The 19,331-nt window shown below is 45.3% G+C and overlaps 1 protein-coding gene across 1 annotated transcript in view; it reads left to right on the top strand.

Moving 5' to 3' along the window:
- Glg1 (golgi glycoprotein 1) overlaps positions 1 to 15,921 on the top strand; it is a 102,123-nt gene extending 86,202 nt beyond the window's left edge. Inside the window, exons 18-26 of the mRNA XM_028891048.2 lie at positions 473 to 565; positions 2,503 to 2,640; positions 4,008 to 4,131; positions 4,937 to 5,079; positions 5,221 to 5,322; positions 6,167 to 6,274; positions 8,759 to 8,879; positions 9,631 to 9,737; positions 11,467 to 15,921. Coding sequence (XP_028746881.1) covers positions 473 to 565; positions 2,503 to 2,640; positions 4,008 to 4,131; positions 4,937 to 5,079; positions 5,221 to 5,322; positions 6,167 to 6,274; positions 8,759 to 8,879; positions 9,631 to 9,737; positions 11,467 to 11,634 — 1,104 coding nt within the window. The 3' untranslated portion in view covers positions 11,635 to 15,921. The remainder of the gene's footprint in view (positions 1 to 472; positions 566 to 2,502; positions 2,641 to 4,007; positions 4,132 to 4,936; positions 5,080 to 5,220; positions 5,323 to 6,166; positions 6,275 to 8,758; positions 8,880 to 9,630; positions 9,738 to 11,466) is intronic.
- The last annotated feature ends 3,410 nt before the right edge of the window (positions 15,922 to 19,331 follow it).

Below are 19,331 nucleotides of genomic sequence, written 5' to 3'. Positions count from 1 at the left end.
GACAACTGGGGAGGGAGAAGGGACAGGGACAATTTCCGCTACTGTTGTGAAGCATGAGCCAGAGTCACAGGTGAAATCTTACCATATGACAGTGAGTGTCTTCCGCACAGTGCTGCCACCTCTAGAAGTCATTCCTAGACAGTGTCTAGTCAACAAATAAGTCTGTAAACGTTCCATCTTCAGGGGACTAGAGAGACAGTTCAGTGGTGACAAGCACTTGCCACTCTTCCAGAGGACCTGAGATCAGTTTTCAGAACCCATGTCAGATGTCTCGTGCCTATTTGTAATTCCAGATCCAGGGCATCTTGACACCTCTGGCCTTCTCAGGTACCTTCACTCATATACATACCCACATGCAGACAGACATAACTACATATAATTTAAAATAATAAAAGTAAATGTTTAAGAAATATATATTGACATCTCTAGCCTAAAATCACCTCACTTCTCACACTGGCTCCCTGTCATGCAGACAGAAGACATCCGTTTGGAACCAGATCTGTACGAAGCCTGCAAGAGTGATATCAAGAGCTATTGTTCTACAGTGCAGTATGGAAATGCTCAGGTAACATTTCATTTTCGTTTTTAATGCTGGAAGTCAAGTTAAGGTATAGCAGCCAGTTTCTCACTGGTGAGACAAGAACTGCCACATCCTTATCAGGGTAATTATCCCGTTCAGCTGTTCTAGACTGTTTTTCTCAGCTTCTGACATACATACTCCTCTGTACCCCTCTTGGTCTTGTCTGTCCAGTAAATTCCTGGTATTCGTTTAGGTATTTCTTCTGTATAGCTTCTGCAGTAGTAACTCCACATCCAGTGTTCACCCCGTTCCACCCCACCCACCCACACCCACACCTTTCCTCCCTCCCTCCCTCCCTCTCTCCTTTTCGAGACAGCGTTTCTCTGTGTAGCCCTGGCTGTCCTAGAACTCACTCTGTAGTCCAGGCTGTCCTGAAACTCACAGATCCTCCTGCCATTGCCTCCCATGAGTGCTGGGATTAAAGGCGAGCGCCACCACCGCCCAGCATGTTTGTTTTGTTTAATGTCTGCATTCTCAGCTGCCTAGGACCTTGCTGTGGTGCTTTAGCCTTGTGTCTGCTGTTGCAGTTTGTCTCTCTCTCCCTTTTTTTTTTTTTTTTTTTTTTTTTTTTTTTTTTTTTTTTTTTTTTTTTTTTGTAGTTAATCTTTCTTTTAGATTAGTTTTCGGTTTGATTTATAATTTCAGTGGGAATGAGACCAGGCAGGACCTTGTTCTTTGTCATTGTGGGCGCTTGTCAGAACAGGGTCTTCCTCTGGGCACTGTTTTTTCAGATACTGCTTTGCTTTTCCTCTTTCCTTGAATTCCTGTGGACAGGTGGTGCCCCAAGGTCTGTCCCCAGTGCCCTTTTCACACTTTTCTTATTGCTTTCTGGCCTTGTCCGTTTGAGGTAATTGCTTATCTTCTGTTACCCAGCAAACTAATTTATCTTCAGTTCTCTCATTCTTTAAAGACCACCATTGGGCTTTTTCATTTCCTAAATCTCGGCTTGCTTCTTTTCATAACTACCTATTCTAGATTCTTGTTTATCATTTTCTTCTATATTGTCCCGAGGACATTACATATATTTTCGCATATGCATTACATATCTTGTCTTTGATTTGACCTATTAGCTTCCCCCTCAGGTGTGAGTCCTTTGTTTCTGTGTCATTTCTTAGGTATCAGTGTGCTTTATCTAGTTGATGGGTCCTTGTTGTGTCTTTAGTCCTTCAGAGAGGTGTTGTGACCTCATACTGCAGCCCTGGCAGGTGCTGCTTCCCATTTGCTTTCTTTGATTATGTGTTTTATATCTAAACATTTAGCATAGGGAGGAGATTGCTTCAGTATATACCTACCTTAAAATCCATCCCATGATACTTTCTACAGTGCCACTCAACCTTTTCTGTCATAGCTTTTGATTGTTTGCCCTCTGAGCTGTTATTTGTCATGGAGGATTGGGTCCAATTCATACTTAGCATCTAACACTATAGATATAAATAAAGTTCTTATAAAGTTGAATCTCTAGACTCTCCCTGCTCTCTAGTTAGCAGAGTCAACTGTGTGCTCCAAGAGGAATCTTAACAAGGGAAAGCTCAAGAAGGCAGAAGAAACCACAGAGCCTAAGTGGTTTCCTTCCAGATCCCAGTGCAGCCTGGTAGTCACCCTGAATCTTTCTTGTCTGGTCCACTGCTGGCTCTGAGGTTATAACGCCATGAGCATTATTCTCCTGAATGAGAAAGTCCTCACTCTTACTGCCCAGAATGAGAAACAAAAGGTCCTGGGATAGAAAACCAGTGCCATTCACTGAACTGAATGTTACAGTCCAAACAGATGGGTTTCAATCCCCGATACTTCCTAACTCAGCCATAACTCTTACATTATACATTGCTGTCAATTAATAGCATCATCCATAACTATCAGTTAATAGATGAACTATCAGTTCCTGATTGATACTTCCTAACTCAACCATAATTCTTACATCATAGATTATTGAGTGTCTGAAAGAAAACAAGAAGCAGCTGAGTACTCGTTGCCACCAGAAAGTATTTAAGCTTCAGGAAACAGAGATGATGGACCCAGAACTAGACTATACACTCATGCGAGTCTGCAAGCAGATGATTAAGGTAAGGAACAGGTGGCCCATGTGACAACGACAGCATGAAGCCCTTTCCATTGTGTCCTGTTACACACAGCCAACATGGTGATTCCCTCAGCTCTGGTCTCTAGTCCAGTAGCATTGCCTTTACCTGCCAACTTGTAGATTTTTTGAGCCCCCAGAATCTCTGGGGGTGGAGTAGACAGACTGTCCATAAGCCCTCCAGGCAATGTGGATACTGCTCAAGTTGGAAAAATCACAGAGCTGAGCTAATAGGTGGCCAGGATGGGTGTGTTGAGAAAGCCACAATCTAGAATCTTCATCAGATCATCTCCCACACTCAAGATGTTTCTTTTCTTTTCAAGATTTTTCAATTTTATTTTATGTGTATGAGTCTTTTGCCTGCATGTATGAATGGTACCATATATATGCCTGTGACCCAATGAGACATAGGGTTTTCTAGACCCAATGTTACAGGTGGTTATAAGATGCCACATGGGTGCTGGGAGCCAAACCCAGGTCTTCTGCAAAAGCAGCAAGTGCTCTTGACCACTGAGCCATCTCTAGCCATGCAAAATGCGTTTTTATTCTGCATATTCTTTTGCTTCAAATAATCCTCCAGTGAATGTTCTTAACCTATCTGTATATACAAAGAAATTAAACTTAAGGAAATGCAAAGAAATTTTATTAAAACTGCATTTCAGCATTTCTTTAATATACAGTGCCAATCCTGCCAATAATGTCCGTGGAAAGTTACTGTGTATTTATTTGTGTATGTGCGCGCATGCACAAGGGGAGGAGGGGGGGACATGCACATTACAACAAGCAAGGGCACTTGGTGGTCAAGTGTCCTAGCCAGAGTTTGAGGACTGTGACACAGACACATAGCTTAACAAATGAGAGGAAGTTCATCACCAGCCCAAAACTGGGCTCTCATTTAAGGACAGTAAGAGGAGTATAGAGCTAACCTCGCCCTTACACTTAAGGTAAACTACATTGTAGCCTTCCCCAGATCCCTGTTCACATTGGTTAATAGTTATTTTCTAAATTCTGCCGCTGTGGTTGGGTAGGTAGGACCTGAGGGCTGGATGGCACCTGGTCCGTGTTTAATCATACTCACACAGTAATTGCACTTGTGAGATAGCCTGGACTGTAACATAGCCATAGTAATAGGAACACACCCATGCAGAAGGAAACCAGTGTTGGCAGTGGGGGAAAAGTAAGCAAGGGACACTGGGTCTGGGTTCTGGCTGGTACTTAGCTGGTCCCTGCTCATGCCAAGGGATGCCTTTGTCTTGTGCTTTCATGAGCTCCCAGGTAGATGTAAAAGTAATCACAGACAGATTAGTTGCTAGTTTGGGATAGCCTTTTTCATATAATTCTGTTTATTTGCAGCGGTTCTGTCCAGAAGCAGATTCTAAAACCATGTTACAGTGCTTGAAGCAGAATAAAAACAGTGAATTGATGGATCCCAAATGCAAACAGATGATAACCAAGCGCCAAATTACCCAGAACACAGGTACCATCATGGCTCAGCTCTCCTGGTCCTATTGAGTGTAGCCAGAGTGGAACTGGTCAACATGTTGTTAACCTCTGGGTGCCATGTAGCTCATAGATTTGAAGAGAGGGCCCTATATGTGAGCAGTGTACCCCTTCTCCTTTGAAGACTAGCCAGAAAATTAGAATGGGGAAGAGGGCTGAAAATCTGGACAGCTGCTCTTAAAAAATATAGAGAAGGAATGATCATTAGGGTTCCTAGGAAAGGGAATCCCACAAATTTACTCAAACTTCATGAGCATGGGCAGTTGTTTTCAGAAGGGAAATTTCAGCTCTTGCAGCTCTTGACTAGGAAAGCTTGTAGCTTAGTGGACAAAGGTATTAGATATTTTTTTCATGATGCTTTCAAAAGTGTCTATTATGGGCTAGGTTTCTGTTGTTGGCTTTAAATACTGGACCTGAGAACCAGCATGTGCTCTGGAACTGAGTCGCATTGCTGATTAGCAACATTGGAAAGATGGGCGTGGTAGCACACACTTAATCCTGGCACTTGAGAGGTTGAGGCAGGAGGATTGTGACAGCAGGCCTGCTCTGAGGGAACTCTCCTTGAACTGCAGGGAGCCCTTCCGCCCTCTAAAACAGCAGCAGCCCTGGCATGGTGACTTCTCTGCTGCCGTGTGCCATCTTAACAAATACATATTTTTATATAAAACTATATCTATTACTATTGACATTATATGTCCCCCTTTGAAAGGTGAATTTCCAAAAATCTGTGAAAATTTATAAGTGAACTATTTTATCATATACTGACACGTTTTTTGCTCCAGATTACCGCTTAAACCCCGTGCTAAGGAAAGCCTGTAAAGCTGACATCCCTAAATTCTGTCATGGTATCCTGACCAAGGCAAAGGATGATTCGGAGCTAGAAGGCCAAGTCATCTCATGCCTCAAGCTGAGATATGCTGACCAGGTACAGAGCTGTATGGATGAGCATTTTCCCCGTAGACATGACTAGCATACTCCTGTTGTCCTTCCCCAAGCTGGGGTGTGAGGGCTCATCTAAACCCCGATGCTCTCGGGTGGGCTGATGTTTTCCCTTTGTCTTCTGTAGCGCCTGTCTTCAGACTGTGAGGACCAGATCCGCATCATCATCCAGGAGTCCGCTCTAGATTACCGCCTGGACCCTCAGCTTCAGCTGCACTGCTCAGATGAGGTAAGCTGTGGAAGTTCTTCTCTGTGCTTTCTTCTTAACTTGTGGTGACTGACAGGCCCATCTTATGGGAAGACTTCCAGCTTCTACAGAACACTGGACTGGACTTGGCATTAGTTTGTTACTCTATAGTATTGTTTCTACACTGGCCGGTTAAATAAAAGTATTCTTTTATTATTACCTCCACATGTACTATGATCCTCCCTCATTATTCTGGATGGCCATTTAGAACCCCTTGAGACTTACCAGAAAATAAAAGTGCTCCCTAATGGCCCTAAGTGCCTGTCCTTGGAAATTATTGGTCTTCTGGGCTAGAAAAGGCCACCTGAGGAGCCCTGCTTAGGTTACTCTTAAAACTGTCCAAAGAAAGTTGTTTATTCTCTTCTCTGAAGATCATGCTTGCAGAGTCTGTGGGTGCATGTCACATGCAGTAGGCATCCAGTTGTAGACCTGAGCCACGTGTTAAGTGTTTGCTTTTCGTATGTTATTTGGCTGTCTGACCTTTCTTCTTTCTGACAAGTCCCAGAACAACGTACCTCTTCAGAATGAACAGTCTTTGAACTGTAAAAGGAGAACAGAGCATCCAGTGCAGACGTAAGAGGACACACTCCACTAGGAAGCCGTTAGCAGAACCCTGGGCACGTTTGGGAGAATCAGCATTGATGTGTGTGTGTGTAGGACCCAGGTTTCCGAAGAGTGGCTTGTCTCTCCCCTGTACCTGAGGAGCAGGCCCATTCAGAGACAGCAACAGGCACCATGTGTCCAGGGCTAATTTGACGGGGTTGATGTTCTCTGGAAGCCAGCTGTTCCTCAGGAGGGTGGCCCTGTTTTCTTGTCTCCTGAGCAGATTGCCAGCCTATGTGCTGAAGAAGCAGCAGCCCAGGAGCAGACGGGCCAAGTGGAAGAATGCCTCAAGGTCAACCTGCTCAAGATCAAGACAGAGCTATGTAAAAAGGTAGCCACACCCTCATCCTTGCCTGTCTCCTGCCTCTTTTCTCTTTTTCCTTTTGGTCCCCTTCCATTATTTATTGGAAGAGAGCCATATATTAATGGTCAAGGACCATATAATGGTTTGGAAAGAAGTAACAACATAGAATGCTCGGTAGGCTTATATTTTATATTTGAATACTATTTTTCTCCTGATTTTTCAAGACAAGGTTTCTCTTTATAGCCCTGGCTGTTCTGGACTCACTAGCATGAACCAGACTAGCTAGACCAGACTAGCCTGAACTCAGAGATCTGTCTGCCTCTGCCTCCTGAGTGCTGGCAATAAAGGCGTGCCCCACCACGCCCAGCTTCTATTTGATTCCTAGGGAGTTGGTATTATAGCATTAAAAGGAAGAAGAGAAAAGGGGGAGATGTGGGTGTATCTCTCTCCTCTCCTCTGCTAAAAGTGATCAAGTCCACATTTTGAGGAATGGTAAGAACTGATTGAGAAATCTAAGCTGGTGGTGGTGGCATACTTTTTTTTTTTTTTTTTTTTTTTTTTTTTGGTTTTTCAGGACAGGGTTCTCTGTGTAGCTTTGGAGCCTGTCCTGGATCTTGCTCTGTAGCCGAGGCTGGCCTTGAACGAACAGAGGTCCACCTGGCTCTGCCTCCCGAGTGCTGGGATTAAAAGGCGTGCACCGCCACTATGCGCTACCACCCGGCAGTGGCACACATCTTTAATCCCAGCACTCGGGAGGCAGAGGCAGGGAGATCTCTGAGTGTTCAGCCAGCCTGGTCTACAGAGCTAGTTCCAGAACATCCAGGGCTACACAGAGAAGCCCTGTCTCAAAAAAAAAAAAAAAAAAAAAAAAAAAATAAGTAAATAAGAAGAAAGAAAACCTAGTCCATACATTTTTCTTGATTACAAATGATTCTGTATGGCTAGAAAGGATTTTTTAAACAATATTTGGGCTTTGAGGAGAGGTTTTTGAGGTTTTGTTGTTATTGAAAACAAGAACTCATTTCTGGAGTTTGGTGTAGCTCAGTGGTAGAGTGCTTGCCTGGTCCTACATCCAGTCCCCACCATCACAAGAGAAAAATTGAGGGAAAAGCACTTGCCACCACAGCTGACAACTTGATCCCAGAACCCATGTGTGGAAGGAGAGAACAGACTCTACGTCTTCTCTGACTTCTACAAGCATAAACACAGAATAAGCAACTGTGATGATAATTTTAAAAATTCCAGGGCTAGAGATGGCTCAACAGTTAAGAACGCTCTTCCAGGGGACCCAGCTTCAATTCCTACTGCCCACATGGCAGCTCACAACTGTCTGTAAGTCTAGTTTCAGGGGACTGGACACCTGTGGCAAAACACCAATGCACATTTAAAAAAAAATTAGCTGGACATGATGGCACGCACTTTTAATGCCAGGACTCAAGAGGCAGAGGCAGGTGGAAGTGTCTGGGTTTCAGGACAGCCAGGGCTATAACAGTGACACCTGTCAAAACAGAACCATTTTTTTTAAAGTAAGAGAAGAGACAAACATTTCTGGTCTGTCTTTGCATCTTATAATTGCACTGTGCATAAACGAAGTATCTGTGCAATTGATTTTTGTTTGCTAGATTTATATCCCTCTTGCTCAGAACATCTTTAAACTTAAAAAGAATAGAAGTGGGCTGAAGAAATGGTTGATTGAGGAGTGGAATTTGAAGATTAGACTAATAAGCTGTATATTAAAGTTGTCAGTCATCAGTCTCATTTTTGAATTTCACATTCAGTTTTCATAAAGTAACAGAATAAATATTATATTAATAAAAATACTAACGTGTAGGTTCTTTAAAATAATGTAGCATACCAGAATGCCAAGAACTCCTGCCTGGTCATCCAGTCTTGTACATACTATTCTTAGCTTTCTTTCTTTTCTTATTTTTTTTTTTTTTTAATAAATCTTATTTATCATGTATACAACATTCTGCCACCATGTAACTTTGCACTCCAGAAGAGGGCACCAGATCTCATTATGTATGGTTGTGAACCACCATGTGGGTGCTGGGAATTGAACTCAGGACCTCTGGAAGAGCAGTCAGTGCTCCTAACCTCTGAGCCACCTCTCCAGCCCTATTCTTAGCTTTCTTTTTTTTTTTTTTTTTTTTTTTGGTTTTTCGAGACAGGGTTTTTGTGCTTTTTCTGAGACAGGGTTGGCCTCGAACTCACAGAGATCCGCCTGGCTCTGCCTCCCGAGTGCTGGGATTAAAGGCATGCGCCACCACCGCCCGGCTAGCTTTCTTTAACCCCTAGTTTATTCCTCAGAGGTAGTTAGCGAATTAAATTGGGTGCCAAAGTCTGCACTCTGTGCATATACGGCCACATTACCACCACCTGTCCCAGAGTGGTTCTAGTTCACGTTCCCTCTTTGGCCTGTTTGTTTGTGTGTTCTACGGAGTATTACAGCCCGCAGATCAGATCCACTTCCTCTCCAAAGCTCTTCCCACAGTGTACTTCCCTTTTCAGGAAGTGTTGAACATGTTGAAGGAGAGCAAAGCAGACATCTTTGTGGACCCAGTTCTTCACACAGCGTGTGCTCTGGACATCAAACACCACTGTGCGGCCATCACCCCTGGCCGAGGGCGTCGTAAGTAATGATTGTTTGCTCTCTCCCTGTCTGAACTCCTTCGGAGGAACAAAGACTGCTCCCTTTGAGTAACCAGTTGCAGCTGCTCTGACTGTGCCTGTAGACCAGCCATATACAGCCTCTCCTGGATGTCCGCTTGATGGTGAAGCAAGGCCTTGGTGGCAGTGAATTTGGGACTAATTTTGCAGGTTTGAACCGGCCAGAGCCAAAGATTTAGTGAAAAGGAAATTTGAATTATTTGTTAAGGAATAAAAAACTCAGTTACAGCTAAGTATAGTTGTGCACACCTTTAATCCCAGCACTCAGGAGTCAGAGACAGGCGGATCTCTGTGAGTTCAAGACCAGGCTGGTCTACAGAGAGAGGTTCTGTACAGCCAGAGTTATCCAGAGAGACTCTGTCTCCAAAACAAGTTAAATCACTGGTTATTTCCTCTTCTCCCCTTTCCTACACTGAGCATCCTGGGTCTCTGTAACAGGCACTGTGGCAGCTTCTGGCTGTCTGAAACCCAGGTGACAGTCGGCAGCTTGTTTCTAAGCCAGGGACACCCAATGAAGTAGAGGGTGAAGACATTGTGAGCAGCTGGCACTGGAAGCCACACTCCTCACCAGTGGGGTCTTGATCAAGTTTCCAGAAAGAATTTGACTTGGTTGGTTCTGAAGAGCTGAGTTCTCAGATGTTCCGAATCTTCTCCCTGATTTTACAGAATTGTGTCCGTACAGTTGCAGACTTCTTACTCGTTTTCTCCCACAGAGATGTCCTGCCTAATGGAGGCCTTGGAAGATAAGAGAGTGAGGTTGCAGCCCGAGTGCAAAAAGCGTCTCAATGACCGAATTGAAATGTGGAGTTATGCAGCCAAGGTAACAAGCAAGAGATCTTTGACATGGCAGCCTCTTCTGCCAGTTCTCATCTTTGTGACATGCATCAGTGGTCTCATCTTTGATAGAAATCTAGCAGTAGATATATTCCAAAAATCAGGCCAGGAGGGTGGTGCATGCCTTTAATCCCAGCACTCTGGAGGCAGAGACAGGTAAGATCTCTGAGTTCAAGGACAGCCAGGGCTACATAGAGAAACTGTCTAGAAAAACAGAACAAGAGAAAAATATATTAAGTCTCTAAAAGTAACTGTTCCTGAAGCCATAGCTACCATCTCCCTCACAGCAGCTTAGGTCTGCAAAGCTCTGTCAGACCAGTGCTCTTTGTCATCCTCAGATTCCCATAGTGCAGCACCGAAAGGTTATCATTTGTCATCACAGCCATCCCGTCACTCCTCCCCAAGGAAAAAAGCCACTTGTGGAGCCCAGCGAGGTGGAGCAGCAGACACTAAGTCATCTTCCTTTACTGTTTTCTTCTCCTGAGCTGCTCAGGTTGTGGCTGAAGGACCCAGAGGGACTCACTGCTTATTGTGTACTAGCAAATCTCATTAATCTTCCTTGCACCTCCTGCTCTGTTCTTAAATATATGTCATGAACATAGGAGCCACCCAGGTTTCTCTTGACCACAGGCTTCTAGGATTCCAGGATAATACTCAAAAGAACAGTTTGTGTGCACTTAGGGAAACTTTTTGTCCTGGTTTTTTAAGTCATGATTACACAGTGTTTTTGATGTGAAAGTACTTATAATTATACTCACAGTGTGGTGCATGCTTATAATCCCAGTGTTTGGAGGTTAAGGCAAGCACATCACAAGTTTGAAGCCAGCCTGGACCTTCTTCTAGCAACAATAAAAAAGAAAAACATAAAACATGGTCTCAGCTTTCCGAAGCTTTTTGCCTTGTTTTATAAAAAGGTCTCATACACAATGAAGAGCATAAATACATCTGTAGCCTTGTGACTGTCAAGAGGACCCCAGACTGCAGCCTTCACTGTGATGTAGGAGTAAGGTCTGCCTGCTGGGCTGGTGGAGCAGTGAGTGAGTGAAAGCATGCAGAGACCTCACACAAGCTGGCATCATGTCCGCAGCACAAGGTGCTGTTAGTGCTTCCACAGCACTTGAGGGTGGCGCCTCTTGTGTCTTTCTGTGTCTGTTTGGGCAGGGGACACTTGCCGGTTTGTGATCCAGAAAAGGGGTCAGAGCTGTATTGGTTTCCTTGCCTCTCCCTCCTTAAACGAAAAGATGTAAACTAGAGTGCACAAGACGGTTCAGTGAGTAAAGAGGCCTGTTTGCAAACCTAAAGACCCAGGTTCAATCCCTGGAACCTGTTTAGAGGTGGAAGGAGGGAACTGACTCCATAGAGTAGTCCTCTGAGCTCTACATGTACATCATGGCAAGTGTGCATCCACATATTCACATCCTACACACACGCGCATGCACAAAATAAGAATAGTAATAATAATAAAAGAAAAGCCGGGTCTAAGGGCACACACCATTAGTCCCAGCACTGGGGAGGCAGAGGTAGATGGATCTCTGAGTTCAAGGACAGCCAGGACTACGAAGAGAGATCCTGTCTCAAAACACAAAACAAACCAAATTAATTAAAAATACTTTAATTTATAGAATATATATGAATGAATTCAGGGTGGTCAGTTAGCTATAATCTGCCACCTACCCAGCTCTCCCTCAGAGGGTCACACTGCTGTCTCCTTCCAGGTGGCCCCAGCAGATGGCTTCTCTGATCTTGCCATGCAAGTCATGACATCGCCCTCGAAGAACTACATCCTCTCTGTGATCAGTGGGAGCATCTGCATACTGTTCCTGATTGGCCTGATGTGTGGACGGATCACTAAGCGTGTGACACGAGAGCTCAAGGACAGGTAGAGCCGCCTGACCACCAAAGGAACCCCCTGCCCGGGCCCAGTTTGTACAGCCTTCCTGTATAGTGCACCCTCTCACCTCGTCCCTCTGCGAGGTGGCACCAACACCCACAGTAGAGCAGCATCAGGTGCCCACTGCATCTTCCCATCCAGACTTGGCCATCCGCGGTGTCCTCCTCCTCCTCCCAGCTGCCGTGGCGGCATTGGCAGCTGGCTGCTTTGGTGGTAGCCTTTGTTGGTGAAGGGTTTACCTGCCTGTAGACAGTTCTGTCATACCAACAGACCTGCCAGTACTTCCAGAATCCACACCTGACCTGCAACTCAGATTTTTTTTAAAAACAAAACAAAAAAGACAAAAAAATTCAAGAAAGGAAACTGTATATAGTAGCCCACCTCCTTCAGTCTTGACTCAGCAGTAGGGTTCTTTCTTTCATGGAAATGCAGCGGCTGACAGCAGGACTTGGAGGAGATGTGCATATCCGGTGCCTGATCATTGAAAAGTCTGGTTCCTCTCCTAGAAGCAACTTTGGGCCACATCAAGGCAGGGGCTTCACCAAGTAGTGGGGACACTAAGCAGCCTGCCCTGGGTCCTGTTTGCTTCTGCTGCAGTGTGATGCCTTCCACCTCCACCCCAGATGAGCCCCTGCTGCCCGCAACTCCATAGGAACAGGCGCACCCTGTGATCTCCCCACTGCAGAGCAGAGGCAGGAGCCTCCCTGGGTCAGTGGCAGTGGACTAGGGGGAGCAGAAGTCTGTGAAGCAGGACTGTCCACTGACCTGCACTAAGGCCTGGGTCTGAGCCTGGGGTTGCCCTGGAAGTTCTCTACCTCAACAGGAAGTAGTTACTAGGTTGGGGTGTGGACTTCTGAGGTGAGGGTGAGGCTGGCAGTGCAGGAACGGGGCTTGGACTCACTCCACTGTGTTTTGAGCTACAGCACAGGCCAGAACTGGTGGCTTCTACAGATTAAGCCTGGGCTCGGATGTGGGACTGGCAGTGAAGCCCGACCTTCTGCCAGCGCCAGGCAGACTTCCCAGACAAGCTCTTGTGCCTCTCTGTGAAGGGATGTGGAAGGGATTGCATTAAAAGATGGAGGGTTTTCTCCGGGGTCTGGTAGTGGTGGTGTTTCCTTTCCGTTCGTTTGCTTATGTGTACCCACTCTGGTAGGCACTGGCTAAATGTTACAGTTTGGTGATTTGTCCACTTTCCATAATCTGAGCTTTACAGGAGCAAGATTCCCAGCCATCTTGCCTCACTCCTCCAGTGTGGAAATGACAGGGTTAGGGCGTAAGAGGGAGGAACCCAGGTAGGTAGCGCAGCTCACCTTTGGCGAGTTTGGGCCATGGCGTCACAGTGGCTGTACAGGAGGGCAGATGTACAGTAGGAGATATATTTATATAATATATATTTTATTAACCTGTTAGATGTCCACAAAGTATTATAAATCATGTGCCTAAAACTGTCCGCACAGACCCAGGCCCTCTGCGGTGCCCTCTCTGCCCCGGCTCTCATTTACACCTACAAGTCCCGCCTCACCTGAGTGTGTGTGTCTTCCCTGAGGTGTGTGTGTGTTCGTGCAAGCTGGGTCGGTTTCCATCAGCTTCTCCACATTACTCCTTGTCTGACCTGACTGACATTGATTTGAATACTGTGGTTTTCTTTTTGCTGCCTTTTCTGGTGGCAGTGAGTTCCAGAGCCAGCTGTATATCCCCTGCATGGGGAATAGGAGTCGCCAGGGGAGCTGCTGCTTGCTAAGCTGCCTGATTCCCTCAGTATTGCTTTTAGAGTAGTCCGCCTGGTTCTCAGCACCTGTCTTGGGATTCTTGAGTTTGATGAGACTTAGAATCCCTGCTCTGTAAGCGACACCCTCCACTGCTAACTGGCTAAACCAGTCCTTAAAGCCCCTTCCTCCCCAAAAGTCCCAGCATCACACTGGGGCTGATATCCGGAACTGCACACGTTGTTGAAGGTGGCCCCCTGACCTCTGTGATTCAGGGTCACATTGACGTTCAGAGTAGACTAGGGTAGGTCATGGCTCTGATCCCTGAGGCCTCCCTCCTGTACGTCTTCTAACATGTCTTGGTATTTCTGTTTCTACACTGACAGGAATCCTCACCATCTGTAGATTTGGAGGTTTGCTGAGTTAGGTTCTTACAATATTTGTCATTAGAAATGGTCAGAATAGAAATGATAGCTACTAGGGTCTTGAATTGCCTAGTACAGCAAGTGTTCATCTTCCTTGGAGTAGTTCTTACGGCTGGCTTTTGGTCTTAGGCCTGGTCTCGAGTAGGTTTTTCTAGTCTCTGTCTAGGGTCCAGTGCTGTCCAGTCTGTAGCTTTTTGGACATAGTGGAGTGAGCTCTAGGACACTCGAGCCCTGGCCTCCTAAGTCAATCATAGGTATAAATTAGATAGTCATGAACTAGTAAGAACCCCAGCCCTGCAGTGGGAGCCTTGCCTTTGCTATTCAACTTCATTGCCTAAGAACAGAAGTAGTCAGGAGGTTTGGGCCAAGGCTTCGGCAGCCAGGTCACGATGGTCTCCCTTTGCCAGCTCATGCCAGTGTCTTGGGGACTGCTGGTGGTACACTAACCTTTGCTGCTTCAGAAAATCAGAGGCCTGGCTGAGGGCTTCTATGGACCAGTTCAGAAATCTGGATAGTGAGTCAAGAACCAGACTGATCTTCTCTGATGGGGCCTTTCCCAGTGAAGGAACAGTCCAGGAGCAAGACATTTATTTTACCAGGGTGCATCCCTGGACGTCATTGCTGTTGCTGCTATCAGAGGACATGGCAGCAGCCTGACCCTGGGAAGTGCTTACGCTCTGCATTCCCAGAGAGCACCTGGCTACATTTCCAGCCCTGGTGCTGTGGGTCAAGTCAGCATGCTGAGCTAGTGCATCCTTAGTAGGTGGGGTACTCCAGTGGCATTTGGTGATCAGGTGGTGACAGAACCCATTAAAGGTACCACAGCTACCATCTCCTGCTTTTAGATAGGAGCATCCAGGCCAGCATGAGGCCAAAAATGGGTGAGGAAGAGTCCTCTGTCACAGATGAATGGGCAGAATGTTATTACCCAACTTTATGTCTTCCTGTTTCCTGAAGTCAAGTGATAGAGGACACCCTGTTATCAGACACACTGGGTCGGGGTTACATGATTAGTGCCCTCAGCCTTCCTGAGAGAACATTTACTCTTGTGTATCAGTGTGTGACTTCCAGAACTCTCCATGCTCCCTTAGAGGCTGTGTACCATTTCTGGGCTCTCCTGGCTGGTCTCAAGTTCTGAAAAGATACCTCCCTTCCTATTCTTTCCTCTGTCCCAAAACAAAAACAAACTTTTCCCACTCGCCCCAGGCTCAGTATCTCGGGGAGGATGCTAACTGTACTCAGAAGTCAGCCGGCCCAAGTCAGGGCCACAGAACTAGAAGGCGGTGGCCTTTTGAATTACATGCCTCTTGGAAGTTTGTGTTTCAGTTTCTTGTGAATTTGAAAACACAAAGCTCAGAATGCCCTCTTGGATTTCTCTGCCCTACTCGGTTTTGGTTCCCAGAAGGCTGTACCTGCTATTCTGGCCTCCCTTCCCCTCCGCGTACCTTTGACTTGCTCTCTGTCCAGCCACCCTTTTCCATGGCCTCTCCAGTTTCACCTGATAAGGTAATCAAGTTTAAAGTCAAATTTCCCTTCTTGCTACCCAGTTCTCAGACGACAGTGAATTGTAAGCAAACGAAGATTAAACCTCAAAGGGACACACTCCCCTGAGCAGACAGTGAGGCTGCTGTGTGGACTCAGGAGCAGCTTGTCACCTAAAACACAAAGCTAACAATGTCTGCGCAGGCAGGTGGTGACAGATCCTGACAGGGCTCTTCTCTGACATCTTCACCCCGAGCTGGGTCCTGAGCTCCGGGCTGTGGAGAGCTTCCTAGGTGAGGAGATGCAGACCATGCCTCTAGGTCATGATCGCCTTTTCCCAACCCACGCAGTGGGGGCCCGGCTGCTCCCTGCAGCCCCTCCCTGAGGAAGGCAGAGTGTGGTGAGTGCTGTGCCAGGTCTCGGGCCGCTAACCTGTTTCTGCTTCTCATTTTGGTTTTTGGTTTTGTTTTTTTAAACAAAAAGTACAATTAACAAGCCTCTTTTGTAAATGGATTTCCTTTCTATGTATAAAATCCCTGCAGTTCCTTGTTTTTACATGTTCATGCTGTGTAATTCCAAGATGTTACTGAGATTCTGAACATAATGTGCATTTTTTTTCTGTACAGATGAAATGGGAGAATTTAATAAAGAGTTTGCAGGTTTGTACTTGTTGAATCTTGTCTGTAGTGAGCGGGAGGAATCCCCAACAATGCCTGGGTTTGTGAGGTGGGGTCCAGGTTGTGGCTGGGCACACAGCATAAGGAAGGTGTGGTTCACTTGCCCAGGCCTGCTCTGCCTTACAGAGAACACTAGAGCCCCAAAGGCTCCGTCTGGGAGCTCCTGTAGGGAGCACATTGCCCAGACACTGCCTTAGCGGCCACTCCGAAGCTTCGTGGGTAAGAATTTTTCTGGTGGAGTCCAGGCCAGCTTCAATCCTCAGAGGCATTTGCCATTTGTTCTCAAGGGTCTGAGATCTAAAGGGTAGAAACCAAAAAGGGAGACCATGATGGAATCTAAAAATCAATAAAGGCATTTTAAACTTGACAACCTGCACCTGCAAGATGGTCTCAGCAGGTGAAGCAGCCCGCCGGGACTAACCTGACTAGCCTGACTAGCCCGCCGGCGCCGCCAAGCCTGGCGGCCTGACTAACCTCCGGGACCCACAAGGTGGAAGAGAGAACCGATTCCTGAAAACTGTCCTAAAGTCCACGTGAGCAGGGAGCTCTTGTGCCGTTCTCACACACACAAATAGTTTCTGAAAATCTGCCAGCCTATAGTTTATTCATATTGGAGCTAGCCTTTCAAATAAAGGCAGGCTGGAGGGATGGCTCAGTGGTTAAGAACACCGGGTGCTCTTCCAGAGGACCTGGGTTTGATTCCCAGCGCCACCACACGGCAGCTCACAACTCTAGTCCCAGGGAACCCAACACCCGCTCTGGCCTCCCAGGGTACTGTTGGACCCCAAAATTTAGGGTCTCAAGTGGGCGCCCCAAGAACCCAGACTCCAGTCCAGTTGATGCAATAGCAAGAGGTTTTTATTAAAGCTTCCATATAGAAGGGCAAACTCTGCTCCTAAGAGCAAGAGCCACATCTTACTGCAGCCCCATGAGGGCTTTTAAAGGAAAAACCCACAAAAGTCTTAAGATTACAATTCCCATACAATTTTGTTTCACAAGATCATGGTCTGGGTATAGAGTGATCACAGAGGGGGTACAGTTATGTCAACAGGTACATTCTTCCTGAAACCTCAAGGGGGGATATCAGGGCAGGAGTGGAGTTTACACACAGGTCACAGTGGTCCTTCCTGGAACACCTGCAACTATCCCAGTCACAGTTGAGCACATCTCTTAACAGAAATCTTTTTACATTGTTATATGGTTGCAGGGGAGATTGAACAATGGCTAAGTCAGGTTGCCCTTGGAACTAGATTTTTAGTTTCTCATTTCCTGGTGCCTGAAGTTTCTCTTTTCCTGAGGCTTGGGGGTGTAAGCCTGAAGGGCTAGGGTCTTTCATTCCCCCATTTTCTTTTTGGCAAATTTTAATCTTAAAATTATGGTATTATATTTAGTAACTCATGGCCTATTTTAATAACTCATGGCCTGTAATGGCCATGCATAGTTCATGTATAGTTAGCCATCTTGTCTCTATGCCAGGGAGTTTTCTTTTGACCCAGCATTTCAGCCTTCTGAACAAGGGATATGGAACAATGTATTGTCTTCTGAAACTGCTTCAAGCTGGCATTGGGACCCCATTGTTAGGGCCCCTCCCCAAAAGGCTGAAAAGCTGGTCAAAGACTGGGCAGGGGGCATTTGTCAGTAGCATGTAGCTGCCTGACCCCATAGGGACAGAGAAGAATCATGTTAGCTGGGCTGGTCCACATTAGCCTTTAGCATGTCCGGAGCCCACAGTCGTCTGGAGCGGTGGAGTCAGCAACTGAAACTTGGAGGTGTCTGCCAGCCAAGTAGAAATCTGTTGAGACAAATTTAAACTAGGAACAGAAGTTAAAATTTATTTATTTGGAACCCTTAGATCCATACCCTTAGTAATAGGAAAAGCAGTAGTCCCAAGACCAGGAGAGAGGAAAAATACCATCTTTAGGAATACTTATCTGGGGTCCTTTTGACCTCTGTGAAGTGGGTCTAGGTTTTTATGACTCTTTTGATCCTTTGAGGCCTACTTACAAAATGACCTAAAAGTTTTAGATGCATTAGTATTACCAATCTGTACTGAAATCCATATTGTAGACAAAGCAGGTAATGGGTATCTATAAAACAGCAGAAGTGGACTCATACCTTTGAGTCCCAACAAGAACTACAGATTTGGGCATTTTTCTTCTGTCCAGAAAACCAGGTGTAAATTGGACAGAGATTTTAGCCCTGGTGAGAAGCACTTTTAGGTTCACATTTAGACATATCTAGATGACATCTAAAACAAATCTAAAATGCTGAGCTTGTGACTGGACAGCAAGTAGTCATTGCTCTATCAGCTCATCAGGACTCCTCAATGTTAAGCTCTGAACCATAGAACAGGAGAGTAATCTGAAACATATCTTATTTTAGAATTTTAGATTCATATCCGAACCTTTATGACTTATTTAAACTTTTTTTTTTTGTTTTTTCAGAAGGTTTCTTGTTCTTTGCCTTTTGAGCTCACTTGTAGAGGCTGGTGCTCAGAGATCTCTCTTGCTATTATTAAAGCGTCACCACCTGCTATTTAATTTTATATTTAGATGTTTTTGTCTATAGTAGTATCCTTACAGAAATCGTTTCTATGTATCTGACAATTTATGTCATATTAAATCTAAAATAAACTATATTATCAAAAGAAATCTTATAAATTACAGAGATATTAGCTCCAAGCATTGAGCATAATTTTTGTACTATAAAAGTATTTTTCCTGTGGACTAGGGAGGGACACAGAAGACTGACCTTGACCAGGCAAAAGGGTGTAATCTTTTTCAGTGTCCTACTGCTTGTCCACAGTCTGGGCTGGGTCCTGGCTGCAGGCGTTGCATTGGGGCATCTTGCCCTGTGGTCAGCGTTGTCATAATCCAGGCAGAGACATTGTGGTGCCTTGTACGTAATCTCCTTCAGAGACCTTGGGTCACTGCTAGGATCTGGAAGCCTGTCTGATATAATAAACTTTTAGATCAACATTTAAATGCCATATTCTGCAGATCTCTCAAGTATGAGGGCCGCCTAGGTGTCTGAATAGACAAACTTTGTTTCTAACTACTTGTTTTAAGCTCAACCCTGAAAATGTATGCAAGGGACTGAATAAATGAGTAAACTTATTCCTGTAATATTACATCAGTACTTATTTACCCTGACTATAATTAAAAAGAAACTTGATTACTCATGACTGACTATTAAGAACAATGCTTTTAAGTTGAAGCTCTTTTAGCATCAAATACAGGTTCAGTAAAGAAACCAAAACAAAATATCAATATATGTATCAGCTTATCTAAATAACTTAAGTTTAACAAACTTAGCAAATACAAGGAGGCTAGACAACATTCTTAAGCCTGAATGTACCTTGGGTAAGGAGAAACATTTTTAAGTCATTGGTTTTTAACT

The sequence above is a fragment of the Peromyscus leucopus genome, chromosome 5 (genome assembly GCF_004664715.2).
Source record: "Peromyscus leucopus breed LL Stock chromosome 5, UCI_PerLeu_2.1, whole genome shotgun sequence".
NCBI classification, from domain to species: Eukaryota; Metazoa; Chordata; class Mammalia; order Rodentia; family Cricetidae; genus Peromyscus; species Peromyscus leucopus.
This window is presented reverse-complemented; position numbering and strand designations above follow the sequence as displayed.